The sequence below is a fragment of the Malaclemys terrapin genome, chromosome 16, assembly GCF_027887155.1.
Source record: "Malaclemys terrapin pileata isolate rMalTer1 chromosome 16, rMalTer1.hap1, whole genome shotgun sequence".
NCBI lineage: Eukaryota > Metazoa > Chordata > Testudines > Emydidae > Malaclemys > Malaclemys terrapin.
This window is the reverse complement of record NC_071520.1, coordinates 33,098,572-33,124,042: the sequence shown is the minus strand read 5'-3', so window position 1 is coordinate 33,124,042 and position 25,471 is coordinate 33,098,572. Positions and strand designations below refer to the sequence as shown.

Here is a 25,471-nt window from a genome sequence, read left to right as displayed (position 1 = left end):
GCCCCCTTTGCTCCTCAGTTGCAGAGGGAGGGGTCGCTGTACGGGGAGCTGCTCCCCCATCCACCCAACCCCTTTGCATCTGGACCTCCCGTACCCAGACACCCCCACCAAGCCTCACCCTGCACACCCAGAAACCTCCCTAGCTATCCATACCCAAACCCCATCTCACTGAACCTCAACCCCTGCATCTGGAGCCCTCCTGCATCCACACCACCCGCCACTGAACTCCCTGCACTCAAACCCCCACCCTGATGAGCCCCACCCCCTGCACCACCCTGAGTCCCCACATCCAGACCCCCACACCACTGACCCCCAATTAGCTGCATTCAGACTCCCACCAAGCCCCACTCCCCCAGCACCCAGACCCCCCTGTTGAGACCCCCACACCCAGACCCCAACCACATTCACCTGGAAGCCCCTGCAAAGTCCAATTGCCCCTGCTCCTGGAACCCCCCCAACAAGCCTCTGTGCATCCAGATACCCCCTCCCAACACCTAGACCCCCCCCCGAGCTGCCTGCACCCAGATTGTCTCCCACAGAATCCTCTCACCCCACACCTGGATCACCCCACACTGAGCCCCTCCACACTTGGATCCTTCCTGGTTGAGCCTGCCTGCCCCACACCTGGTGCTCCTGGCACAGAGGGGCAGGGCCCCAGGGTGTTTCTGGGGCAGGCCGAGGCCTTGTGCTGTATCAGGGTGGGGCACAGTCTCACCACTCAATCTGTGTCCCAGGGGTGGAGGGTGGGGAGGCTGCAGGGTGAAGCCAGTGGCCAGTGCTCCCCACTGCCATGCTGGTGCCTCTGCATTTATTTATTGACAAATAAAGCTTGCAGAATTTTGCAGACTTTTAAAATATGTGCAGAATTTTTATTTTTTTGTTGCAGAATGCCCTCAGGAGTAACAGACTGGACCCATGTCTCAGTCTGGACTCACCCCTGCCTTTCCCTTCAGGTTGGTTTCTTTGTCCCCTTAGGTACTTTCAGCAGCCTTTCTTCTTGGATAGGCAAAAGAGGAGAGTCTGGAATGCCTTCCCTCCCAGCCTTAAATAGAATTTACATAAGGCGGAAAGCCTTTTGTTTCCCAAACTTAACCTCCTCCTTCTGAGAGTGGAAAATTATTAGAAGTCCAAGATAGTGTATTAGGTGACCAGACCACCTGACCTAGTAGTGTCACAGTTATGTCCCAGGACGCCTCCCAGGAGATATATACACACATACAGAGAACATGAAAAGGTGGGAGTTGTCCTACCAACTCTAAGAGTCTAATTAATTAAGAGAAAAAGCTTTTGTAATGAGAATCAAGACAGTTTGATAAGAGGTGTGAGGATACTTAACATGGGGAAATAGATTCAATGGATCATTTCCAATGATATCTTACATGAGCTATCTTGCATAAAGTACAGACAGTTATGTCATATCCATATCATAATCATATTTCCATAAAGAATATGGAGCATAATGTCACACCTCCACTATACAAATTGTTCCAATGCCACTGTATAGCGGTGTCTGCCTTGGCAAACTAAGGCAGGGAAATATACTTAATTTAAGAGGGTTTGAACACAGAAAAAGATACTGACTGTTAATATCAATAAAAAAGAGATTGAGGACCAAAATTCCTTAGCGTCATCCTGAAGAATCTGTTCTGATAATGTGGCATATGGATGAACTGCAGGGAGGGCATAGCTTTCCTGTTCTACATCGTCTGCCTGTGGAGATTAGAAGCTGCTGTGCAGCAGCTGACGAATACTTTAAATCTTTTTGTGAACCATATAGCTTCAAATACACACTTCTCAAATGAATCTGTTTCAGTTACTTGCATCATCATCATTGGAAAGACTTGGAAGTTACATTTTAATGCATGCATTCTGTGTTGTGTGTGTGTGTGTGTGTTTGCATAGTATCTTCATGAAAATGGTATTATACATCGGGATCTAAAGCCAGAGAATGTGCTACTTTCATCTTCTGAGGAAACTTGTCTTATAAAGGTAAGGAAGAATCTTCTATCTCTGGATCTTTTTTCTTTTATTTTGATGTTCTTTATTCAGAAACTTTGGAATGTTCTTTAGCAATTCTTCTCTAAATATTAAATTCCAACATAAAAAAAAATTAACATGGCATTAAGATTGATGATGCTCATTCCTAAATAATAGAGGCTAAAAATACAGGACATCTTGAGTTAAGGTTCTTTCACAAACTTTAGAAATTGCTTCCTCTCTCCTGCATATTTCAATCAATATATACACATAAGTATGAATAAGAATTTTCGCATTTAGTATTTCACATAGCAATCAGTGGAATAAGACTCTGCTTCACTTGAATATGTCAGTAGTCTTAATCATGGAGTCATGGCCAACATTTCGGTAATTATCCATGTGATTTGGTGTCAGTTTGTGTTTTTGCCTGAGAGACTTAAGTACGTATTGAGTAGGTTTGGAGACTGAACCGTTGCTCTACATATAATAGTCTCTCCATGGTAGCCATGAATCCATAGTGCTGCTACTTATGCTATTCTCCAATCTGGGGATAAATAGAATACTTCAGACTGGTGTTCAATCCAGCTGTCTTTGCTAGCACTAAAACTCAAATCTCTCTGTCCCCAACCCCCCGCCCCCCCCCCCCCCCCAAAAAAAAAAAAAAAAGAATCTTTTGTTCTGCTGAGTTTTCTGCTGAAGTCCTCTGCTGGGTAGAGCTTAGTACATAGTTGTGTACTGGCAAAATGCCTTGGAAATTAGAGTCATAAATCTCTCTCCTGATGCATGCTGTCTAGTATAGTGTATTCTAACGTGTTAAAATAAAAACTGACAGTGTTATTCTCATATACAAGATTACAGATTTTGGACAATCCAAGATTCTTGGAGAATCATCACTTATGAGAACGTTATGTGGTACTCCCACGTATCTCGCCCCTGAAGTTCTCAATTCACTTGGGACAGCTGGGTATAGCCGTGCTGTGGATTGCTGGAGTTTAGGAGTTATTCTTTTTGTATGGTAAGACACTTCATGGCTGACAATTCAATTGAACAGTCATACATGGGTGGAGGTCTTAGGCCTTCATTTAAGTACGTTTGCTAATGAGTGTGTGTGTCATATTTTCAATCCTGGAACAGATGTTGTGAAATGCATATTCTCTACAACAGTCAGTCTTTCAACTGCTGTGGCAAAAGCTGCATTAGCCATTATATTTTTTTTCTCTTTTATTTAGCCTGTGTGGATATCCACCATTCAATGAACAAAATACTCAGCTATGTCTGAAAGATCAAATTACCCGTGGAGAATACACATTTATTCCAAGAGAATGGAAGCATGTGTCAGATATGGGTATGTTTACATTACAATGGTTGTAGAAGTATTTTGCTGACCCTCTAAGTTTCTACTGTACTTTAATTGGTATCTTTGGGTACGTCTACATTTCAGCTGGGAGGTGTGAATCCCAGTTCTCATAGAGACACCTGCACTAGCTCTGCTTCAGCTAGTGCACTAAGAATAGTAGCATTGCCGAAGTAGCACCACCATTGGCTTGGGCTTGTTGCCCAAGTATGTACCCAGGGATCTGCGTTTGCTGCCCAGCTTACCATGGCTATCCCAGCTATTGCCATGGCACTTTCTGTCTTCAGAGCTCTTTATAGACATGAAATAATTTCGCTTCTCGGCCTTCTGGGTAAGAGAGGTCAAAACATTTCCATTGGGCAGCTTTCACTAACTCCTCTGGATAATCAGAGGAGTTTCTTATTAGTGTTGAGGTTATGCTCTTTCTAATAACCGTACCAAGTTCAACCCAGTTCTGAAAGGTCTGAAGCTGACCAAAATAGTGCCAATGTCCAAGTAGAGTTAAGACAATAGGAAAATAAATTAGACATCATTTAAAATAGTGCAAGTTATACTAAGGGCATAAGTAGTCCCAGTCAGTACAACAGAATCACCAGGCATAGTGAAGAGCCAAGATCCGGTCAGTCTTCTTTAGGTGAGACCAATATAACTATTGCTTTTTCACAATGCCTGTTAAGACTTTTTTTATTATGCAATCAAACCAAAAGTCTTATGGTCCTGGTTAAAATGCTTGAGTGGAGGAAACTGCGCTAAAAATGCAGTAGACACTTGTATAAGAATCTGCAGGAGGTATGTGTTATTGGTAATATGTTGTTTAAATGTAGGCACTCAGGCTGTATTGACTCAGGCACCAAATCTTAGCTAGGTCTCAACCTGGCCTCCCATTTGGAAGTCTGTCTACCTGATTTGGTGTAGGTAGTTAGGTTTTTAAATGAGTGCAGTTTTGCACCCACAATGAAATGTGGTCACATAACTGCACTTGCAGTATTACAAGCATTCATAACAGTTTTAGGCCTTAGTATGTATTTACCGATGAACACCGTTGATAACACAAGAGGATTTCATTGGACAGTGGAGTAAAGCATGTGTACTCAGAACAGTGTCTTAAAAGTGAATGTGTGAAATGGCTTACAAAGCAGGAAGTGTTTACTTGTTAATGGAAGAAAACACTTTTGCTAACCCTGAGCTTCCATGCTCTAAAGTGAAATATTTAGATTTATTTTATTAATGTACATTACAATCCTTTGTGCTGCCTTAAACACATTGGATCATTTATTTTAAAGTTATGGAGTCATTAGATTATTGGCTTTATGCCAATCATCTTATTTTGTTATTTTAGCTTTGGATCTTGTGAAGAAGCTGTTAGTAGTGGATCCAAATAAACGTCTTACAACGGAAAAAGCCTTAGAACATCCCTGGCTTCAGGTATGTGTTGGGACATGTATTTAAAGTACAGTACAGCAATAACATTCTGGGAGGGGTATGACCTATTTGTTATCATGTGGCATATATATAAGACTTGTTTCACAAGAAACATTATGGCTAGTTAGACTAGCTGTATAAGGTGGCTTAGAACAGTCTCTCTCATGGCTTAATAGCTCCTCCTTAATGAAAATTCAACAATTGTTCAGTGGTTTGATTTTTCAAGAGATTACCAATGTCTGAAGAGGAGTGAGCCAGCAATTGCCCAGCAAGAGAGTATGCTCCACCCCTCAGAGTTCGGAGTGGGGTAGGGGAAGGGTAACCGCTATGATCATTAGAGGACCCGTGCAGCATGTCAGATCCTTGCTTGAATGGAGTCCACAGTGTGGAAGGGGTTCCTTTTGTGACTTCATTGTCATCAGACCAACTATGATGCTTGGAATTGGAAAATTCCTACTCTGCATTCTTCTGGGTTCACTCACAATTCTGTACCTCTGCAGACCCGTGAAACTCCTGGAGTGGATTAACTGGGTACAGATTTACATTTTAGGTTTTAGTTCTGTGCAGTTTATTTTATAGTAAACACTGCTAGATGGGTTTTAAAAACCACTGATGCTAGATATAATGGGAAAGGAGGCAATAAATTACAAGGGATAAAAGATAAGAGGGAGTGGCATTATAGACGAGATGAGAATTTGAGACGTTTCAAAGTGTAGTCAGTTGAATTTCTTAAAATTCTGGTTGTATTCCTCCTCTGTGGAGGGCTCTGATTGCCACACTGTAGTTTTAGTGAGACTGACAGACACACAGGTCAGAAAAGAGTTTAAAAGAATATCACAGCTGAAAAATGGTGCTTTGGGTTAATGGTCATAATGGGACCGTGAATTTAGACACTAGGTTTGCCAAGACACAAATACCAAGCCATTCTTGAACTGACAGATATGGCCTGGGGTGTCGCCCTGGAAAAGTAATGCTTTGGCCAAAAGGAAATCTGACAAATTATTCAGCATTTAATAGACGATACACATTTGCATCACAGCAGAGGTCTTTGGTGATAACTTGGAAACAGAGTTTTGTATGCAGGATTTTAATCTCGGCTCACTTCACAACTAGCAGGGGAAAGCTTCTTTCATCTGACAAAAATATAGGGGGCAGGAATACTTTACTTTAAGATGGGACTGCTATGGTTTCTACCCTCCACCCATCAAAATCCAAATGTCAGTCAATCCCTATTTTTAAAAATATTTCCTTACACACCTGGCTGCCATCTTATACGAGTTGTTTGCAGGTGATGTACTCCTGGCTGCTCTGAAGGCCAGCATCCCAAATGTTCAGTTCTGATGCCAGGCCACTTGAGCACAACCAGAGGAGCCACTTGAGCTCCTGTAACTGTGCAGCGAGGCGCTGATGGCCCTCCACTCTCTCTGCCATTATCTAAGTATTGTTTTTAAAAACTAGCATAGGAGCAGCACGATGGATGCGTGCATCGGATATGCAGATGATGTCTATCAGGCCACAAGAGTTTGAAATGTCTTAGTATTTTTAGCTCCTTTGAGAAACTTTCAGCTATTAATAATAATTCAACCCCTCTGTCCAAATTTTCATTTCTTAACACTACATTTTTTTAACCAGTAAGACCGCCAATCTAGTGTTGAAATATTTCTCCTGTTTAACCTAAAATTAGCCCCTCCCCCCCATTTTTTTTTTTTTAAACTCCAATGGCCTACTCAAGACCTAGAGCAGAAAGAGCAGCATTCAAGATAGGTTTTGTAGCGTCCACTGTTTTTACCTGGACTCTATCAGGCTTTGTATTCTAGTTTCAAGAAACTAATATTAACAAAATGGATATTAAGCAAGCAATTTCCAAAAGTTCAAATGGCAGTTAGCTACTATTTGTGTCTCTGAAAATCTTGCCCTAAAGTGCACGGTGACCTATTCTGTTTCAGTTTTTGGTGGGTGATCCTGGTTTGATGTGAATAAGGCCCATATGTGCCACAATTTTACATGGTCGAAGCTGGTTGAATGATACTGCAAGCCCAGTTTTAGCTCAGCGAGTACTTGGTGATCCATTGAGGAATGAAAAGATAGGACAATAGCAATAATATTTTGTTCTTTCTTGTAATGCATACAGTAACCAGCTGACCAAAATTAATCGTTCTGATGGTACAGAGACCACAGGATTCTATGGAGGATTGTGCAGCCAATTTTGCTGAACTAGTGTTGCCAGTTACTGTTGCAGTCCTCACAGAATGTTGTCCTTTGAAATTTCCATGTATGCGTGTGTGGGCTAACGCATGTTTCCTGGAAGTGATGGACTCAAGTCTTGCCTAAGGAGTAGAGAAGAGTTCCCAAAAGACTAGCCACATATTTAACCTAATATCTGGGTCTGCTCTGAATATACCGGGTCTGTTATTTGCAAAGCTTATGTTGCATGGTTTCACGATCATGTCATACAGTTCCATTCAAGGTATAGTCCACACCTGTATTATCACCAGAGCAGTTTGTTTTCTTGTAGCCCTGGACACTGATGAACTCTGTGTGTGCATGTCCTCTCCCACTGGCCATATGAGGCATGTCTGATCCCACTTCCATCCAGAGAATAATTCATCTCATTAACAGAGATGTGCTTTTCAGATGATTGTGGAGTTGTCTTGTAGTAGTTTGAGTCATAACTACAAGGCGGGAATCAAACCAGAGGTTCTCAAATTTATTTGTGGTCTGGATCACATGGTAAGAGAGATTGCCCGGTTGGACAACACCCCTCACATTAATGACTGTGGACCACCTCTCTTTCCATTTAAAAAAAGAACAGGAGTACTTGTGGCACCTTAGAGACTAACAAATTTATTAGAGCATAAGCTTTCGTGGACTACAGCCCACTTCTTTTCCATTTGCCATTGCAAGGTACACCTCTACCCCTATATAACGCTGTCCTTGGGAGCCAAAAAATCTTACCGTGTTATAGGTGAAACTGCGTTATATCGAACTTGCTTTGATCTGCTGGAGTGCGCAGCCTCGCCCTCACAGAGCACTGCTTTACCGCATTATATCCGAATTCGTGTTATATCGGGTCCCGTTATATCGGGGTAGAGGTGTATATCTGTGCAGCTACAGCACTAGCTTCCCTGGAAAATTAACACTAAGACATGACTTGATGTGTTTTTATTTTTTAATGTGGGGAGTGCCCTGTCCTCTTTTGGGAAAAGTTAATCATGTTATTTTTGCTGCTTTTTAAAATATAATCTCCCATCAGTTCTGTTTTTCTCTCCTTCTGATCATACTACATTTCCACTTGTGCAAGTCTCCTCATTTCCATTGCACGTGCTTCCCAGCCATTTCCTTCCTTTCTCTGCCTGTTGACTGGTTCCTCTTTCCTCCCCTCTTCCTCTTCTGCAGCAAACCCTGGCCTAGTGGAAGCAACAAGTTTGGCTTCTTCTCCTTGCTTCCAGCTACTTTTACAGGCAGTGAGGAACCTGGATACCTGTAGCAGGAGCTGAGAACCAGGAGAACAGTATCCTGTGACCAATCAGCCTGTCCACAGACCACCACCATATGCTTCATGGTTCACAGTTTTGGAATTTCTCTATGAGCAAATTGTGTCTCCAGTGGGGGATTGGGTAGGCAGAATCCTATACCCTGAATTTCTCTGTGTGTGTGTGTGGGGGGGGAAGCTTGTTGAGGGGATTTGTTGGAAGCACTGAGTCAGGTTAAGAACTTTCTTAGCTCTTCACAACACTCTTTCCATGGCATCCCCCGTGCCAGACATAGTACAAAACTGTATTTTCCCATTATGCTATGACCATCTTACAATGGCATCATGTGCCCTTTGTAGCTATGAGACTTGTTTACTGTAATTCCCTTTTAGCAGGCTGTCTTCCTCATCGATTGCAGCTTGTTTAAAATGCAACAGTGTATTTGAGCTGCTGTGATCGTATTGCATGTTCCTTGACTTTTGTATATTGGCTCTCTATAAAGTCATTGGCCTTGAGTTTGTAGTCTTGATTTTTAAAGCTTTTAATGGTGTAGATTCATTAGCAGCTTCCATATCTTCATCCTGACTGGCATTTCTGTCCAAACACCACATGCCTTTGCTGTAGTGGCCTCTAGGGTATGGACTTTGCCTCTCAACCCGTTTCCCAACTTCTAAATGACACTTAAAAAAAAAAAAAATCCCTAAAAATGCATGGCCACTCCTTGTTAAACCCCCGTGCTTTTTTTTAACCTTCCTTCTCCTTGTTCATTTGTCACTGACCCTGCTTACTCCATTCCCCCTTTTTTTTTCTTTAAAGTTTTAATATGGTAGTTCTTAAAATCTCAGGCAGCTTTCAGAGTGTCTGTTTTTATTGTTCTTTGGTGCCGCAGTCAATTGTATGTGGTGTATGATGAATCAGTAAATATGGTATAGCAGAAATATATAAATAATTGTAAGACTTGGTATATTTTCCTGGACCGTCATAAAGAATGTTACTTTTGAAAGCTCCCTTCAAATTGAAGCTTTTAATTCCCTCTCCCACTATCACAGGCTGAAGAGAGTTGAATGGAGTCTCTCAATACCTTTCCTAACTATCTTTTGTAAGAATTACTACTAAGTGTGCAGCCTCTTCAGCATTCCCAGCCCCAGGGAGACTGGTCCTGGGAACCTAACTTGAGGATCACATGGTAGTGCAATGCCCTAACCACAGGACTCACCTGACCAGCCATATCTTAGAATTTTTTTCCAAACATTCCATGTAACTAAATGTTTATAATTCTTCACAGGATGAAAGTATGAAGAGCACATTTCAAGAGCTACTCTCACAAACAAGAGTCTCTATGCATCCACCACAGACATCAAGACTGGTATGTTTTTTGCTTTGTTGTTTTTTAGTTTGCATTTAAAACACACTGAGCTAGGTGTTACCTTGAGTAGGTCACAGCTGAGAGTGCCAGATTCAGGACAAACTGCTGAAAAATTGGAAAGACTCAAACCGGTGGTTATTATATAGTTAGATTATACCAAGCCCGTAGCAAAAATAAACTTCTGTCTCACTGCACTGGTTAATAAGAAATTAAAAATGCAGTCTCCTGAGGCATTCAGGCCTTTGTCTCACCATCCAGACACTGGACTCTGATGAGTGGTTACTGAAAACTAATTTAATTAAACATTGGGTTCTTCCAGTCTGGAGAGATCGGCACTTAGCTGGGTCAATATATAACTCAGATCTTTCCCAGTAATCACGCCGCTGCCAATCCTTTAACTAAAATCTAAAGGTTTATTAAGAAAAGAAGAGAGTTAAAATGGTTAATAGATCATATGCATACAGTAATTGTAGTGTTCTTATATCAGGTTTGTAGAAGTGATGTTCTAGTCCAGGGGCGGCCAAATTCACTGAACGCCCGAGCCGCATATGACAATCCTCAGAAGTTGGAGAGCCGGGATGGACCTGCCGGGGCTTGGGTCTTCAGCTATGCGGGAGATGCCTGCCAGGGCTTGGGGCTTTGGCCCTGCTCCTGCTGAAGCCCCAAGCCTTGGCAGGCACACTCTGCAGGCCTGACGCCTTGATCCTGGGGAGATATTTGGGGTCACATGCCTCTCTCCTTCTTCCCCTCACCCCCCTGATTTTTGTCAAGGTTTGCTGGCCCCGCTAGGTCACCTGGTGCTGCCAGGTCACCTCCCTGCACAGCAGCTCCTGGGGCTGGCAAGCTGGGAGCTACAGGGAGAGCCGCTGCTTTTGCTGCTGCATCTCCCTGAGGAGCTAAAGCAGTGGCCCCGCCCTGCAGCTTCCAGCTGTTTGCTGCTGTCTCTTCACATGGAGCTAACACCTGGGAGCTGCAGAGAAGGGCCGCTGAGGGTAAGAGGGGAGTGAATCTGGGATGTATGACTCAAGCTGTTGGGTGTGTGTGTGAATCTTTAAACTGTACCCCTTCCCCCCCCCCTCCCTCTCAGCAGGCACCAGTCATCTCTGACAGAAGCTCTTAGCCCTACCACCCTGCCGCAGGTCAGCAGCCCTGAGCCTCCCTCCCCCCAGTCTGGTAGGTGGAGAATGGGGGTGTGTGGGAGCTCCATGAGCCACACTTCAGCTGTAAAAGAGCTGCATGAGGCTCGCGAGCTGGCTTGAAAAGTCTCTCTGGTAACTTCCAAAAAATTGGAAGATCCTCAGTCCATTGTTCAATATCCTCCTTTTAGTTGTAAATCCATAGTCCAGAGAATCAGAGCAGGAAAGAGGCAAAATGGAGTCATTTTAGGGGTCTTTTCTACCCTTTGCCATGTGCCTGGAAATTTTCTGTTTCAAACAAAGCTCACAGCCCAGTTCATGGAAAGTTACTGGCACAAAATGGAGTGCAGAATCACATGAGCATATCGTCTGTCCATACATGGCTTGATGACTCTCAGGGGCAGCCATTGGCCATATCTGTGCTGAGGTGTCCACAGGAAGATCTTTCTGGATATAATGAGTTTCTTCTATGGCCCATTATGAGAGCTAAGTGTATTTAGTGGGCCAACAAACTTGAATAGTTCATTCACGATGTGCTGGATAAACTGGATGTAAACTACTTTGTGGGTGTTACCCCAGGAACAAACACATTTGAGATATATGTCCATAACTTCAGATACAGTGATGATACGTGGATTTAAACAGGATAATCTTATTTGGAAAATCGTAACTTTTCCATTGACACCTTACAAGATATACGTCGTACAAAATCTGTTGCGATTGTCTAACAGTGGCAGTATCATTGATATAAATGGTCATATTTCAATCATGCAGCATCACTGTAGGAATAAAATGACATATTTTATATGCAGAAAAGTTGAGATTTGAAAGAAATCCTTTGATAGTAGTAAAAATTGATTTTGAATATTTACCCTGCAGAAACTTTTAATTTCAAGCTAGTGTTATGTAGCACTATGCTGGTTAGCTCTGCCAATTACTATACCTTTCACCGGTAGAACCAGTAGGTATTTAGGCCTTATCAAAGCACTTAAGTATGTGCTTAATTCTAAGTGCATAAATAGTCCCAGTAGACTTCAGTAGGATTATTCATGTGCTTAAAATAAACCATATGCTTGAGTATATTTGATGTATCAGAGCCTTAGGGACCCAGATACTTAATATCCTAGGAAGAACTGACATTAAGTGAAGGCTTGAGATTGTGTGCAGGGTTGTCACTGGAAGATGGTAACAAAGAAAGATAAGAGCAAGATTGAGTGGGGAGCTGGGTGCTTGCTTGATTTTATTTTACTTTTTTGAGGGGAAAGAATGGAGAGAGTAAGAGAGGGGATTAAGAGCAGCTGTCTGATGTTAGAGGATCATATATGCTTGCTGATTAGGGAGGCCATTGCCAGTCCCCACTGTTGTGTGGGTAACGTAAGGATCATCCCATCTTAAGACAGGTAGCTATTATTGCATCCTTGCTGTAAATAAATCCAGCTCAGATGCCTTGGTTGTAATCAGAACTTTTAATATGTTCTTAAATTGTTTATCACATTTATCACATTTAGTTTAAGTCGGAAAGAAATTATTTGTTGCAGTTCCTTGATCAGATTTTTTGTGCATCATCCTTCAGAGTGTCACGGCTGCTACTCTGAAATCTGACATCTGGTTGTTGTCAGTCCAGGAAAAATTGACACACGAGGGGGCTTTGATGTAACCAGGACAAATAAGACTTAGAACAAATGTGTGTTTACTAAATGACAGATGATCAAGAAAGAGGGAGAACTAGTCATATCAATTTTGTGGAGTGACAGGCAACTTGATAAATTGTTTTAAGGATTGGTAATGGTGAGAGTGCAGATGATGATGACTGAATCTTTTTCCATTGTTGATTGTGTTTTTGCTCTCAGTTGTCATATGGGAGGCAGCAAGGAGAGTTTCTTAAACATCTTGAACTCACAGTAGGCATGATAGTTGGGCTCTGTCTTCATTCTGAACATATATTAAAATTAAAGGTGTTAGATATTTCTGTTTTGACTTGCATAGTCATGCTCCTGCCTCTTTCTTCTAGCCAACCACAACCAGAAAACGTCCCCATGAAAAGGAAGAGGAATCTGGCTCTAAGCACGCTGTTCCTTCTACGTCATTTCAGGAAAAAAAGGGAAGGGAAGGAAAGTAAACTTACTTGAATTGCTGCTTTTGTCTAGGGATTATACAGATTTTTATAAGAAATGTTTTTCTCTTAATAATGGAATAATTGTTCTGTACTAATCATTGATAAATAAAAATAACTTTGTAAGAATGGGAGTGACTCACTGAATTGGACAACAGCTTGTGGGGATTCCCATACGTACAAGGTAAAATACCAAGCAAACTACCACCTGCCCTCAAACTTCTTTCTGGGGAAAAGTTATCCAAGAGGATGATGGCAGACCAACTCCATCAGCAGTTGACTCTCCCTGGTAGTTTAGACCTCTGCCATTCTGGTTTCATACTGCTGGAATGGCACAGAGATGGTATTCACAACACTAATGGATTACCTCAGGGCTCAGAAGTGAAATATACATGCTAATGTTGCTGGACTTTCTCAACCATTGACACCATTTTATCATAAGGAGATGCCCTATGGGAATCCATAATGGGAATTTGCTTCAAGGTCATTCAAATGATCCAGAGCATGTGATGAACAGCTGATCCCTCCTCCCCTGATGAAGCTGTCTTGGGACCAAGCAGCTTGGTGCCTCAGGACAACTTTAGAGCTCATCAGGAGCTATTAAAAAGGGTGGCTTCTAACCTGGGGCTAGAGGAGGAGGTTCTTAGAGTCCTCACATAGCCTTATTGACATTTTGGCCATGGTGGGCCTGTCAAAGGTGGCCCTAACCCTCACTGAGGTTGTTATGGGTCCAATCAGATCCCTATAGCAGACCCCATCCTCTCTCTCTCTCCCTCCCTCCCCACCTCAAGGGCAGAGAAAAACTACTATGTGTCTGCCAAGGGGTATGAATACCTGTACTTCCACCCTCCTCCCCAGTCCCTTATGATCACAGTGGTCAATGAGAGGGACAGATATGGAGAGCTAGGTGTGACCCTGAAGCAAAAGGACTTAAAGAAGCTAGACCTGTTCTGTAGGAAGATTGGGTTATAGCTTTGCATTTCCAACCAAGAAGCCTTGCTTGGGAGGTATGATTACAACATTTAGGATTTCATGGCAAAGTTTAAAGACTTGATGCCACAGGACTCCAGGCAAGAGTTTTCTGCCCTGATGGCGGGAGGGAAGGGAAGACCATAGCCTGAGCCTTCCTCCAAGTGGCCCAGGATGCAGCTGATGTTGCAGCCAGAACAATGGCTTTGGCCGTGGTCATGAGTAGATGCTCCTGGCTCCAATCCTCAGGATTGCCACCTGAGGTCCAACAGTCCATCCATGATCTTTCCTTTGAGGGTACCACCTCCTCCTTCTTGGAGCAGATGGACTCAAAGCTCCATGGTCTGAAGGACCTCAGAGCTACCCTCACATCCCTGGCTCTCTAATCCCTGGAATCTTTGAGGAGGCATTTCAGGCCTCAACAGCGAATCCACTTCTTGGCTCCTCTGCCTTGCCAGGAGCTGTTTAAAAAACAGAGCAGGGGTTACAAGCACAGGCAACCACTCCCCTCCACTTCAACCTCACTACTGGGTTCACACAGGTACCTGGGAGACCCCAAAGAAAACTTTTGAAGGCATGCCTAAGGGCGTTATATCAATTCCTACACTGGATCCCGCCCCCTTTTTGTTTTCAGACCATCTCTCCTACTTCAGCCCAGTGTGGTCCCACATCACCTCGGACTGCTGGGTGCTGAGAACAGCAGAGGAAGGATACCCCCTTCAGTTTTCTTCCTCCCACCCACCACCCCATCCCTCTTCAGGAATCTTTCTCACAAGTAACTTCTAGTCCACAAGGCACAAGCCCTCCTTCAGGTAGGGACTGTGGATGTGGTGCCCTAGAATGGGAGAGGGGAAGGGATTTTACTCCCATTATTTCCTAATCCTGAAAGACAGAGGGGGTCTCTGACCCATCCTAGATCTGTGCTGCCTCAATAATTATCTCAAGAAAGTGAGATTCTGCATGGTTTTCCTGGCCTCAGTTATTTCCTCCCTCAACTTCAAAAATCCCTATTTCCACATCTCCATCTTCCAGGGCCAAAGAAGGTTCCTCAGATTTATCATACACCAGACTCATTACCAGTTCACTGTCCTGCCCTTTGGACTGTCAGCAGCCCCTTGGGTTTTCACGAAATGCATGGACTTGGTGCTCATAGTGCTTGCCTCCCTTGACTGGTTTAGGTATTCCTGAGTGGTGGTCACAGGCATTCCCTTTGTCACCCACAAGCCTTCAGTATCCAATTTCAGATGCATCTGATCTAGGTTGGGGGGCTCACCTTGGAACTCTGGGCCTCTAGTTCCAGGAATACTTTCCCTGCACATAAACTTCATCCCTAGACGGTAGGTCTGGGGCTCCAGCTTCAGTGGTTTATTACTTATTGCCCACATCCTGTCTGTGACTTTTGTTAAAAATACCTGTGCTAAAATTTTAGCCTTGATCATGATAGATAGCATCACACTAGGACTTTTGTTTGGTTAGTTATGTGATTCAAAACCCAAACCTGATAATTGGATGTACAAAGAGGAATATCAAGTAAGATGAAAGAGGTAATACTAGAGTGTATGATGGTGCGGAAGCACTGCTGTGTTCATGCCTCACAAATTATATTAAAAAAAGTGGAGAGAGAATCTACAAAAAGGACTTGTCATCTGGACAATAATTCCTCTGAGAGACTAAGGCCTGGACTAACCCAGGAAATTAGGTCAGTATAACTACATTGCTCAAGGGTGTGAAAAGAGAGGCCTAGCTGCAGTGGTGCAGCTGTAGGGGTTTATATGTAGACAAGCTTTAAGTATTTCATAGCCCTGTTGATCCCAAGAAATTAGAGAGAAGGTGGTTGAGGTAATATCTTTTCTTGGTCCTACTTCTCTTGGGGGGAGAAAGAGAGAGACAAGCTTTCAAGCTACACACAGCTCTTCTCGAGGTCTGAGGTACTCCGAGTACTGTCCCCAGACCCGAGGAAGAGCTGCCTGTAGCTTGAGAGCTTCTCTCTCTTTGGACTAACTTCTGTTGGTAAAGCGATATTACCTCAACTACCTTCTCTCTCCTGAGAGCTGCAGTGTAATGGGGTTGAGGGAGGAGGTTAAGAGGTGACCTACTCGCTGTCTGTAAGTACCATCAAAGAAAGAAGACAAGTCCTAACTCTTTGAACTAGCAGCCCCTGGCATCCCAAAGTACAGGGCCTGAAACCATCCGGCAACTCCAGGGTAGAGGATACAATTTTTGTATGGCACCAGTGTGTCATTAACGGCGGGACCCGCTTGCCAAGGGCCGTAGTAATTTTCCCCTCACGAGCCATCTTTAAGCCAAGTTGTCCCAAAACTATGCTCTGGTTCGACCGCACGTGGGGCGAGGGGCAGGCGCGGGGGGGGAAAGCGGCGGCGGGTCCCGCGGCCCGACACGTCTCTCCGCGGGGCCGGGCGGGAGTTCGCACAACCCGCGGCCGAGCCCCCGGCATGACGCTGGTGCCGCGATGCCCCGAGGGGGGTCGCGCTCGATCGTGGGGGAGGGGCGGAGCGAGCCTGGGGTCCGGCGCGAGCCCAGCTCTGGGGGCGGGGCCGGGGCAGCGCGGGTCCCACAGCAGCCGGAGCCCGGATCATGGCGCCGGGGGCTGGGGAGCCGGAGTGGGAGCAGCCCGGCCCGGAGTGGGGGGCGGCGGCGGCCCCCTGAGGAGAAGCCGGAGCCGGAGCTCGAGCTCTATGGAGCAACAGGCGCCGCCGCCCGCCCCGCCGGGGGCCGCAACTGGGGGCTGGGCTCGCAAGCGGCGGCAGCAGCCGCGGGACCCGGAGCCTCCCCGAGTAAGTTGTAGGCGGGCCGGCGGGAGCCCCTTGGTGGGAAGGGGAAGTGGAGGTCTCCGGCCGGGAGCGACCCCTTCTGTCTCCTCAGCGGCCGGGAGCGACGACCCCCCCCCCGCCCCCGTCAGCGGCCGGGAGCAACTCCCCCCCCCCCCAGTCAGCGGCCGGGAGCAACTTCCCCCCCCCCCAAGTCAGTGGCCGGGAGCGACGACCCCCCCCGGCGCTTGCTCCTCCCCCCCCAGTCAGCGGCCGGGAGCAACTCCCCCCCCCCCCCCGGTCAGCGGCCGGGAGCGACCCCCCCCCGCACTTATTCCTCCCCCCATCTCCCGGGTTGATCAGCCCTGGTTCCCTGATGCCAGAGCAGGGACTGGCCCTGCTAGAACTGGGCCTGGGGAGGGTGGAACTTGGGGGAACAGAGGTGGGGAGGGGACTGGAGAGTGATGGGTGCAATTGTGGGCCTCCCCTTATGGGCAGCGTGACAATAGGGGGTTTACTGTTCTTGCCCCATAACAGTTGTGTTAGCGGGGAAATGGCTCATTTCCAGCTCTGCAGAGATACTCAGTCACTGCTCTGGCCACAGATGTCGTTTTTATGCCCTTAACACAGGATTAGGTGTGATGAAAAATACCCAGGATAGGTCTTGTCTACAGTAGAAGTTGGAGCATGTGGGTAGAGCATGTTTACACTTTGCCACTTGTGCCAATGTATTGTGTCCACACAGAATCAAGTAAAGTTGCATTGGCAAAAAATGTGTTGTAATGGCCTCCATGCTGCTTTAAGGCACATGATCTTGTGGGACAGTGTCATTGTGTATTGTGGGGCAGTCACTGAGTGTTGTGGGATACCCACACGTCTTTGGGAATTGTGGGCCCTTGGGGCAGGTCTACACTACAGCTGGGATTCACACTCTTAGATTGAGCCACTAGCGGTCGAGTTAGTGGGTCTAATAAAGACCCACCAAATCGACAGCAGATCGCTTTCCAGTTGACCGCTGTACTCTACCCCTGAGGAGAAGAGTAAGGTAAGCCGATGGGAGATTTTCTCCTGTCGACCCCCCCGCTGTGTAGACCCTGGGGTAACTCACTAAGGTATGTCAACTCCAGCTATGTTACTCATGTAGCTGGAGTTGCGCGTAGCATAGGTTGATTTACCGCAGTAGTGTAGACATAGCCTTGGAGTAAAATAATAAAGCTTACTTATCTTGTGCTTTTCATGAGTAGATCTCAAAACAGACTGTTGCAAAAAAAGCAAACATGATTCTGGGATGTATTAACAGGTGTGTTGTGAGGAAGACACGAGAAGTCATTCTTCCGCTCTACTCTGCTCTGGTTAGGCCTCAGCTGGAGTATTGTGTCCAGTTCTGGGCACCGCATTTTAAAAAAGATGTGGAGAAATTGGAAAGGGTCCAGAGAAGAGCAACAAGAATGATTAAAGGTCTTGAGAACATGACCTATGAAGGAAGGCTGAAAGAATTGGGTTTGTTTAGTTTGGAAAAGAGAAGACTGAGAGGGGACATGATAGCAGTTTTCAGGTATTTAAAAGGGTGTCATAAGGAGGAGGGAGAAAACTTGTTCACCTTAGCCTCTAAGGATAGAACAAGAAGCAATGGGTTTAAACTGCAGCAAGGGAGGTCTAGGTTGGACATTAGGAAAAAGTTCTTAACTGTCAGGGTGGTTAAACACTGGAATAATTTGCCTAGGGAGGTTGTGGAATCTCCATCTCTGGAGATATTTAAGAGTAGGTTAGATAAATGTCTATCAGGGATGGTCTAGACAGTATTTGGTCCTGCCATGAGGGCAGGGGACTGGACTCGATGACCTCTCGAGGTCCCTTCCAGTCCTAGAATCTATGAATCTATGAATTGTCCTTAACATGTTTTCTGTAGCAGTCATGATTCTTGGTGATCCCACCTAGCTTTTATTTCCCTGGCAAGCTGGACAGAAGCATGGAAAGGTTTAACTATCACCTAAGCAGCTGTTAAATTAACATGGGGTGGCCTTTGGAGACTGAAGGGCAGATGGAGATGTCCAATGACAAGGCTCAATCTCAGCAAGGAAAATGTTCTCAAAGTTAGTGCTCTTTGATGCTCAGTGAATAATATCTGTGAGATCATGTTGCCAGGATGGGTGTGAGAGTAGGACAGGCTATCTGTTGAATTCAAAGAGCTTGAAAGTAGTCTGGTTAACAGTGTCTGCCAATACAGTTTGGGTGAGAGAAGTTTTGTAAGCTTACTTTGACAGTGCACAATAATGTAATTATTTCAATTGGATCATTAGTACAGTAACTGGTGGTTCATTGTGTTTATATGCAGCTTGAACCTGTGTTTCAATAGACTTGGATTAATGAATTTTAAGGGATATTGTATTGAAATATGTAAAATAGTGTATGTATTTGAGCAACAGTAAAATAACTGCTGATGTATTTCCAGATTGAGCAAAGGTGATTGCTTTTGTAGTATACATGGATTGCTGACTATATAAATACTAAATTTTTTAAATTGAGGTGGGGGAAGCCTTTCTGGATATATGAATTACTCTCTAGCACTGCAGGCAGTTCTGTAATGCTGAAAAGCACAATAAAAATGCACCAACTTTCACACAGCATTTACTTCATTAACACAGTATGTCCAGCATCACAATAAAGAGGCAGTAACTTATAAACAACTTTGACTGTACTAGCTATGGTATGCAGTTACTTATAAAAAGTGCCATGTGCAGGCTGGATGCCAGTGCATCACAGATAACAAACAGTACATGTAATGAAAGCAGTTCCCTTTGTTCCCTGAGCTTTTGTCTACTGGAGTAGGGTATAGAGGGAACTAATATGATAGGGGATATATGATCCTTGTGAGTTACCTGTATTGGTTATACTTTTTGGTATAGGTTGAATGCTGAAGTGATGTCCTTGGTGCTTCCTGGTCAACACTTAGTTCAAGAGCTGGGTCTGCTGCTTCAGTAGCTGCAGCATGGCTGTCTGCACTTCTCTGTCCTTTCTGAACTCCTCCAGCAGCTGTTCGTGCAGGTCCCTTGCATTTCTCTTGGAGTCCTCCACATTCTGGGAGAACATGTCCTTTTTGCACTTCCATTTGGCCCTAGTAGTGCTCAACAAGTTTTAGTGAGGCTCTCCTCAAGATTCTTCCTATTAAGGTTGCTGATAAATGGATGGATGTGCTGTTGAGTAAAGGAAGATGATTTCATATGTATTGGAGGAAAGGATAGATAGATGGATCCCTCCTATCATCTTTTCCTAGCCAATGTAAACACACAGGCATGCATTTGCTAAGAGTTAGAGCATATCAACCTACATTATGATTAGGGCCCTACCAAATTCAGGGTTCACTTTGGTCAATTTAAGGCCACAGGGTCTTAAAATTGGTCAATTCCACGAAATTTCATGGTGCTGTAACCATGGGGGTCCTGATCCAAAAGGGGATGGGGGGGGGGGGGGGGCAGAAAAGCTTCTGTTTCAGGATTACCATACTCCCTTCTGTACTGTGGAGCTTCCTGCAGCTGAAAGAGGCTCCCGGAGGTGGAGGCAGGTCTAATCTTCCCAGCTGGGGGCTCCTAGCTGGTAGTCAGGGCCAGTGGTGGATTAACGCATGGGCCCATGCCCAGGGCCCCCGCACAATTTGAAATATGGGTGCCCAAGCCCTGGCAGGAGCCATGGGGTGGAAGCCCCGAGCCCCAGCAGGTGCTGCGGGGGCTGAAGCCCCAAGCCCAGACAGGAGCCAGGAGGGGGTGCAGAAGCCCCGAGCCTGGGCGGCCCAGAGCCCACACAGGAGCCAGGGGGGCGGGAGCAACAGCCCTGAGCCTGGGCAGGAGCCACAGGGGGTGGAAGCCTGGAGCTCAGGCAGGAGCAGTGGGAGGCAAAAGCCCCGAGTTTCGGCTGGAGCCGTGGAGGGTGGCAGCCCCCAGCCCAGGTCCCTGAGACTGGTCAGGAGCCGAGGAGCAGGGACAGCAGTCCTGAGCCCCGGGCAGGAACCACTGGGGGGCACCCCGAGCCTGGCAGGAGCTGCGGGGGCTGGAGCTGCGGTGGGTGGCAACCCCGAGTCCTGGCTGGAGCCCAGGTGCCTCCAGCCCAGGCAGGAACCACTGGGGGGGGCAGCAGCCCAGAGCTTGGGTAGGAGCCGTGGGGGTGGGAGTGGAAGACGGGGCCCAGCTCTGGGGCTGCTGCAGAGCAGAAGTGTATATATATATATGAAGTGGTACACCCTCACTGCTGTGCTGCCTGGGGAGGTGGGTCTAATCTCCCTCCGATAACAGCCGTGCAGGGGAAGGAAAAGTCCTGCCCCCCCCGGCCCGACTGATTTCGGGGAGATCTGATTTAATGGGGAAGGGCTTATTTCACAGTCTGTGACATGTTTTTTCTCGGCCATGAAATTGGTAGGCCCCTAATTATGATTTATTATTGGGGTTCTAATCATCACTTTCATCTGTCAGTCTCCCTCAGTCTTGAAACATATCAGAGTGAGACACTCAGACTGTGACTGGGGGGGTCCTGCAGGATATCTATCCATTCCTGGTTTACAGCCATCTCACTGTATTTTGCCTTGTCATCTCCTTCCTGACCCATAAAGAGCACCTCTTCCTTGCCTACCCTCCAAGGGGGCCTTCCTCCTCCATTTACAGGACACCATGACCAAGGTGGCTACAGGGGTGGTGGTAGGGTCCCTGATGAATATTATAAAAGTTATAGGTCATGCAGGCAGCTCCACAAGTCATGTTGTTCTCCTTCACCTTTCAGTAGCCCTGCTTAACCTCTTTTCCCTTGACATGGCAATGGGATTCCTTTCTTGAATATCTGAGTTTTGCCATCTCCTTGGCAAAGTCACTGTAAATATTCTTTTTCGTACTACAGCTGTGCCTGCACATGCTCCTCTTCCCACAGTGCATGGAAACCAAGCACCTTTTTCCTGGACCTGGTGGTAGCATGAGAAATAGAAAGCTAAACTTTGTTGGTTCTGATTTTTAATCCATTAGGGCAGAAGTTACATTTACAAATGAGCTTCCCAAACTGAAAATCCAGTTTCAAAATGTTTTTTTCTTTCAAAGCAGTACAGGCCTGTAATTTATGGGAAGGGCTTTCTGTTTTAGGTATTTCTTGTGATTTAAGGTATTTATATTTTTAGGTAAATCACAGTTTATATTTTTAGGTGTAGAAATAGATTTTCATGAGCATCAAAAAATCCCTCATTGAACTATATATATAAAAAAGGGCACTACTTCCAACACCTTATGCATTTTGGGAATGAGCTTGAAGTGAGCATGTGGTGTCTTTAAGATGTGGTGGATCCTATTCTTAAGACAGAAAAAGTGTAACTTTCGGGTATTTTGGTATATATTTTATGAAAAGTTGTCCTGTTCTCTTATGAAACCTACCTGTTTTGGAGATATGGTGACATGCTCTCTGTATAATATTTTATAGTAATTTTGTAAGAAGAAATCCAGATTAAAGCAATTGCTGTTCTTCATTTGAGCAGATGCCACAGTGGGCTGGGAAATAGAACTAGGATTTCATATCGTTAAACATACATTTTCAATGGCTTGTCACCTCTCGCTACACTATTCCTGTAAAAACTCATACTCTGATTGGGTGAAGGATGCCCGTGGCTTGGCAAGATCTGATATCTGCTCAGAAGTGGAGAACTGGCTGTAGAAAATGTATTGGCTGCAAGGACTATGGAAGTTATTTGTGAGGAACTCCAGCTTCCTTGTTTGTTTTTGGACTTTTGTTCCAGGCACTTTCTTTTCAAAAACAATAACCCTCCAGAGTCTGGAATAGGAAAACACAAGGCTTTTTATAAAACTAGACATTTCCAATTTAGGTGAATAAATGAAAACGTTAGATAAATATAGTAATAATGTTTGAGAAGAAACTGTACAGTATGATATATTGCAGAGTTATTCTTCAGAGAGTGCAACTTTCAATTATATATTTGAGTTGTTTTTGGTAACATATATTTAGAGTGAGTAAATGTCACTGTACTGTTTTTCAGTGTCCTTCTGTAATGCTAGTTTTCCCTGTTTGGTTTTTCCCTTTCATGTCATAGTTTTTCTGATATTTTAATGAGTATCGTAGGAAGTATTTCAGTAGATGTAAAATATACAACCCTCCTACATGGCATTCTTAAGGTATTAAGATCTTTTCTGTGGAAGTGAAGAGGTTAAAGAAAGGGTTTTGACAGTCTTTCAGTTTTAATTATGGACTTGCCACCAAAATTTGATCTATGGAGGGGGTATTTATTATTATAGTTGCATTTGAGGTGGATTATGGATAAAAGGTTCAGTTCTCAGGTATGTGATTCAAAGTTGTCTAACAGGATGATTGTTGTCCTTAATTTTTTAATAGTTTGTTGAGGTCCTTTGGATAAAAGGTTGCTCTGTAAATGCAAAATGTTGTTAATTAAGATTCATTTCTTTAATGCACTTTTGGGTGTGTCTGAGATTTCTCTACTTTCTCTGGAGGGAAGGCCAGAAATAAATGGCTGCTGAAACCTGTGATCAAAACCAGGGTTTCAATTTGAGTTGCTATGGCATACCTAATGATAAATAATGGCCACTGATCAGTAGATACAATTTGTATTTTGCTTTAAACTTTAAACTTCATGAGGTTTAGCCTGATGAGATCTGCAGTGCCTGAATTCCTGTGTTGGAGGGTACCAGCTTACATAGTGTTGAGCAACTTTGTAATAGGTTAACAAGGATGCTCCCAAGCAAATAGTCCTCTGATACTAAATGCATCTGTCTTCCTTGTTGTGGTTGAATGGAGGTGATGAGAATGAAAGTGGTATATGCTGTGAACTGTGCAGAGCTGAAGATGGTTTCTTCACAGTAATCCTATTAAGCTTTGAATGAAATCTAGTTGTCATTTCACAGCTGGGCACAGTTCCCTGCTGGAGACAGTTTTAACACTTATAATTGGGAACTTTTACTTGTTAAAATACAGCTGTTTTAAATGTCTTGGCAGGTGTATGGGGTTTTATTTTTTTAATTGAACACTATTTTAGTTGAAGAGGAATTCTGGAATTCCTGATCTGTCACCACTTAAGGACAAATGATCACAGATGTGGAATTTCACTCACCTATGTTGTTTTATCACCTCTCCGCCCCCCCATCTTTCTCTGTAACAAACCAGAGAATGACACTTCTTATTTAAGAGAATACCATTAAAGATACAATTGAGAAATAGATGTAGCTTGTCTGAAATTTTGTGCCCTTTGAGATTGTTTGTATTATGACTAAAATGACCAGAGTTAGAGTGAAACCAGGCCCACCATGGCTAAATCCCAGTTCTGCTCACATTTAGTCAGGTTAAACAGAGGGTGAGGGCCCTCCTCCCCTCTTCATTTAAGTAGCTGATTTGTTTCCTTGATATGTGCTGTAGGCTTAATGATGGAATCAGGCCTGAAGAATACACCCAGGCTTTCTGCTGATAGACTCAAATCCTGTGTTTTTACTCTAAGGTGTCTCTCCCTGTTTATTGCCTGTGACTAGTCGATAAGGTATTATGGATTCTCTTTCCGACTACACTGCGCTCTCTCTCTCTCTTTCCCTCTCACCTTCCCACCACAAGTGATAAGAATCCGCAATATTTAGCAAGATAGAATGGATTCAATTCCTTAGAGGGGAAGGTCAGTGCAAAAGATTGTCAGTGATATTACAGTTGCAATGGATTAGTTAAAGAAAGCTAGTTTTGTTGTTGTTCAAAACCGGAAGCCCTGCTGTATGCATTTGCTGTTCTACAGTAGATCTGTCTTGTCTGAACAAACAAGCAAAAAACCTAATCTTTTTCTGGTGAGAGAGAATGAATGTAGTATAACAAATGTCAAGGTGAAGGGAAATATGCAGTGCGTGTCTGGGAGGTGCCAAAAAAACCCTTTTCCTATATAGTTTGTGCAAAATCTTGGACAGCAGGTTTGTTTCGGGTTGTAGACCCAGACAGTCTTAGCAGGTCTGACTCCTTCCTATTGAGGACATTTCTTTTTGTTTTGCAGACAAGATTTCAGATTAAGGATAGGCTGTCTGCTTCCCTGGTGGCAGAACATGGTCTTGAGGGAACAATGGCCTCGTCTTGTATGCTAGAGTTTCAGGCAGTGATTCTCATTGAGGTACTGAAAATGATGAGAACTTTATCCCGCAAGCAGTGTTTTGCACCTACTTCCTTCTTGGTCGAGGCCAGTGTGGAGTATTGGGTCACTTGTTTGCCCCTCAATAAGGGCAGGCTGCCTTATGCTTAGAAAGAAGAATTAGTGCATGCTTTGTTCAAGCAGTCATCACTTGACACTAACAATGTAGTTAATTATTGACCAGTATCACATTGTCCCTTTGTTGTAAGTTTTTGGAGAAGGTTGTGGTGAGACAATGCTCACAGCCTCTAGAATGCCTTTGATTTCCTTGACCTTTATTAGTGTGGATATAGGCCTGGCTTTGGGAGAGGGAGACTGCAGTAGTCAGTTCTTCTTTGGGTGATGAATGAAGATCAGGTGTCCATGCTGGTGATATTAGATATGTCAGCTGACTATGCGGTATTGCTGACTTGCCAGTGGACCCTGGTAGGTGTGGAGAAGGCTTCCCTTTTATTACTTTTTTTTTTTTTTTAAGAGCGATAGAGCAGCAGATAGTCATGAGCAATTGCTCTTTTTCCCAAAGGGCTGTCAATTGTGCAGTCCCACAGAGTGACATTCTGTTACCTCTCCTCTTCAAGGTGTAGATGGGGCTGTTAGGAGTGATAGCAAGGAGGCATGGAATGCAGTGTTGTCAGTATGCTGACACCCATCTGTGTGTCTCTGTCTCATTCGACTTGGATAATGCATTTTTAGAGCCTCAGCCAGAGTCTGGTTGAAATTGGGACATGGGTAAGAGTGAGCTGG

At 44.5% G+C, this 25,471-nt stretch overlaps 2 protein-coding genes across 16 annotated transcripts in view; both read left to right on the top strand.

Moving 5' to 3' along the window:
• The window catches only part of CHEK2 (checkpoint kinase 2), a 49,016-nt gene extending 36,052 nt beyond the window's left edge, over positions 1-12,964 (top strand). For 11 of the 14 annotated variants that reach the window (XM_054006625.1, XM_054006636.1, XM_054006628.1 and 8 more), the window contains 6 exons: positions 1,903-1,989; positions 2,829-2,992; positions 3,207-3,322; positions 4,671-4,756; positions 9,512-9,592; positions 12,740-12,964. In XM_054006625.1, coding sequence (XP_053862600.1) covers positions 1,903-1,989; positions 2,829-2,992; positions 3,207-3,322; positions 4,671-4,756; positions 9,512-9,592; positions 12,740-12,847 — 642 coding nt within the window. In that variant the 3' untranslated portion in view covers positions 12,848-12,964. Of the gene's footprint in view, positions 1-1,902; positions 1,990-2,828; positions 2,993-3,206; positions 3,323-4,670; positions 4,757-8,149; positions 8,371-9,511; positions 9,593-10,679; positions 10,766-12,739 lie in introns of those variants that run through there. The other 3 variants (XR_008442530.1, XR_008442529.1, XR_008442531.1) reach the window with 3 other exon arrangements.
• A 3,490-nt stretch (positions 12,965-16,454) lies between these two features.
• Positions 16,455-25,471, top strand: part of TTC28 (tetratricopeptide repeat domain 28) — a 430,868-nt gene continuing 421,851 nt past the window's right edge. For both annotated transcript variants that reach the window (XM_054006401.1, XM_054006400.1), the window contains exon 1: positions 16,455-16,605. In XM_054006401.1, coding sequence (XP_053862376.1) covers positions 16,507-16,605 — 99 coding nt within the window. In that variant the 5' untranslated portion in view covers positions 16,455-16,506. The remainder of the gene's footprint in view (positions 16,606-25,471) is intronic.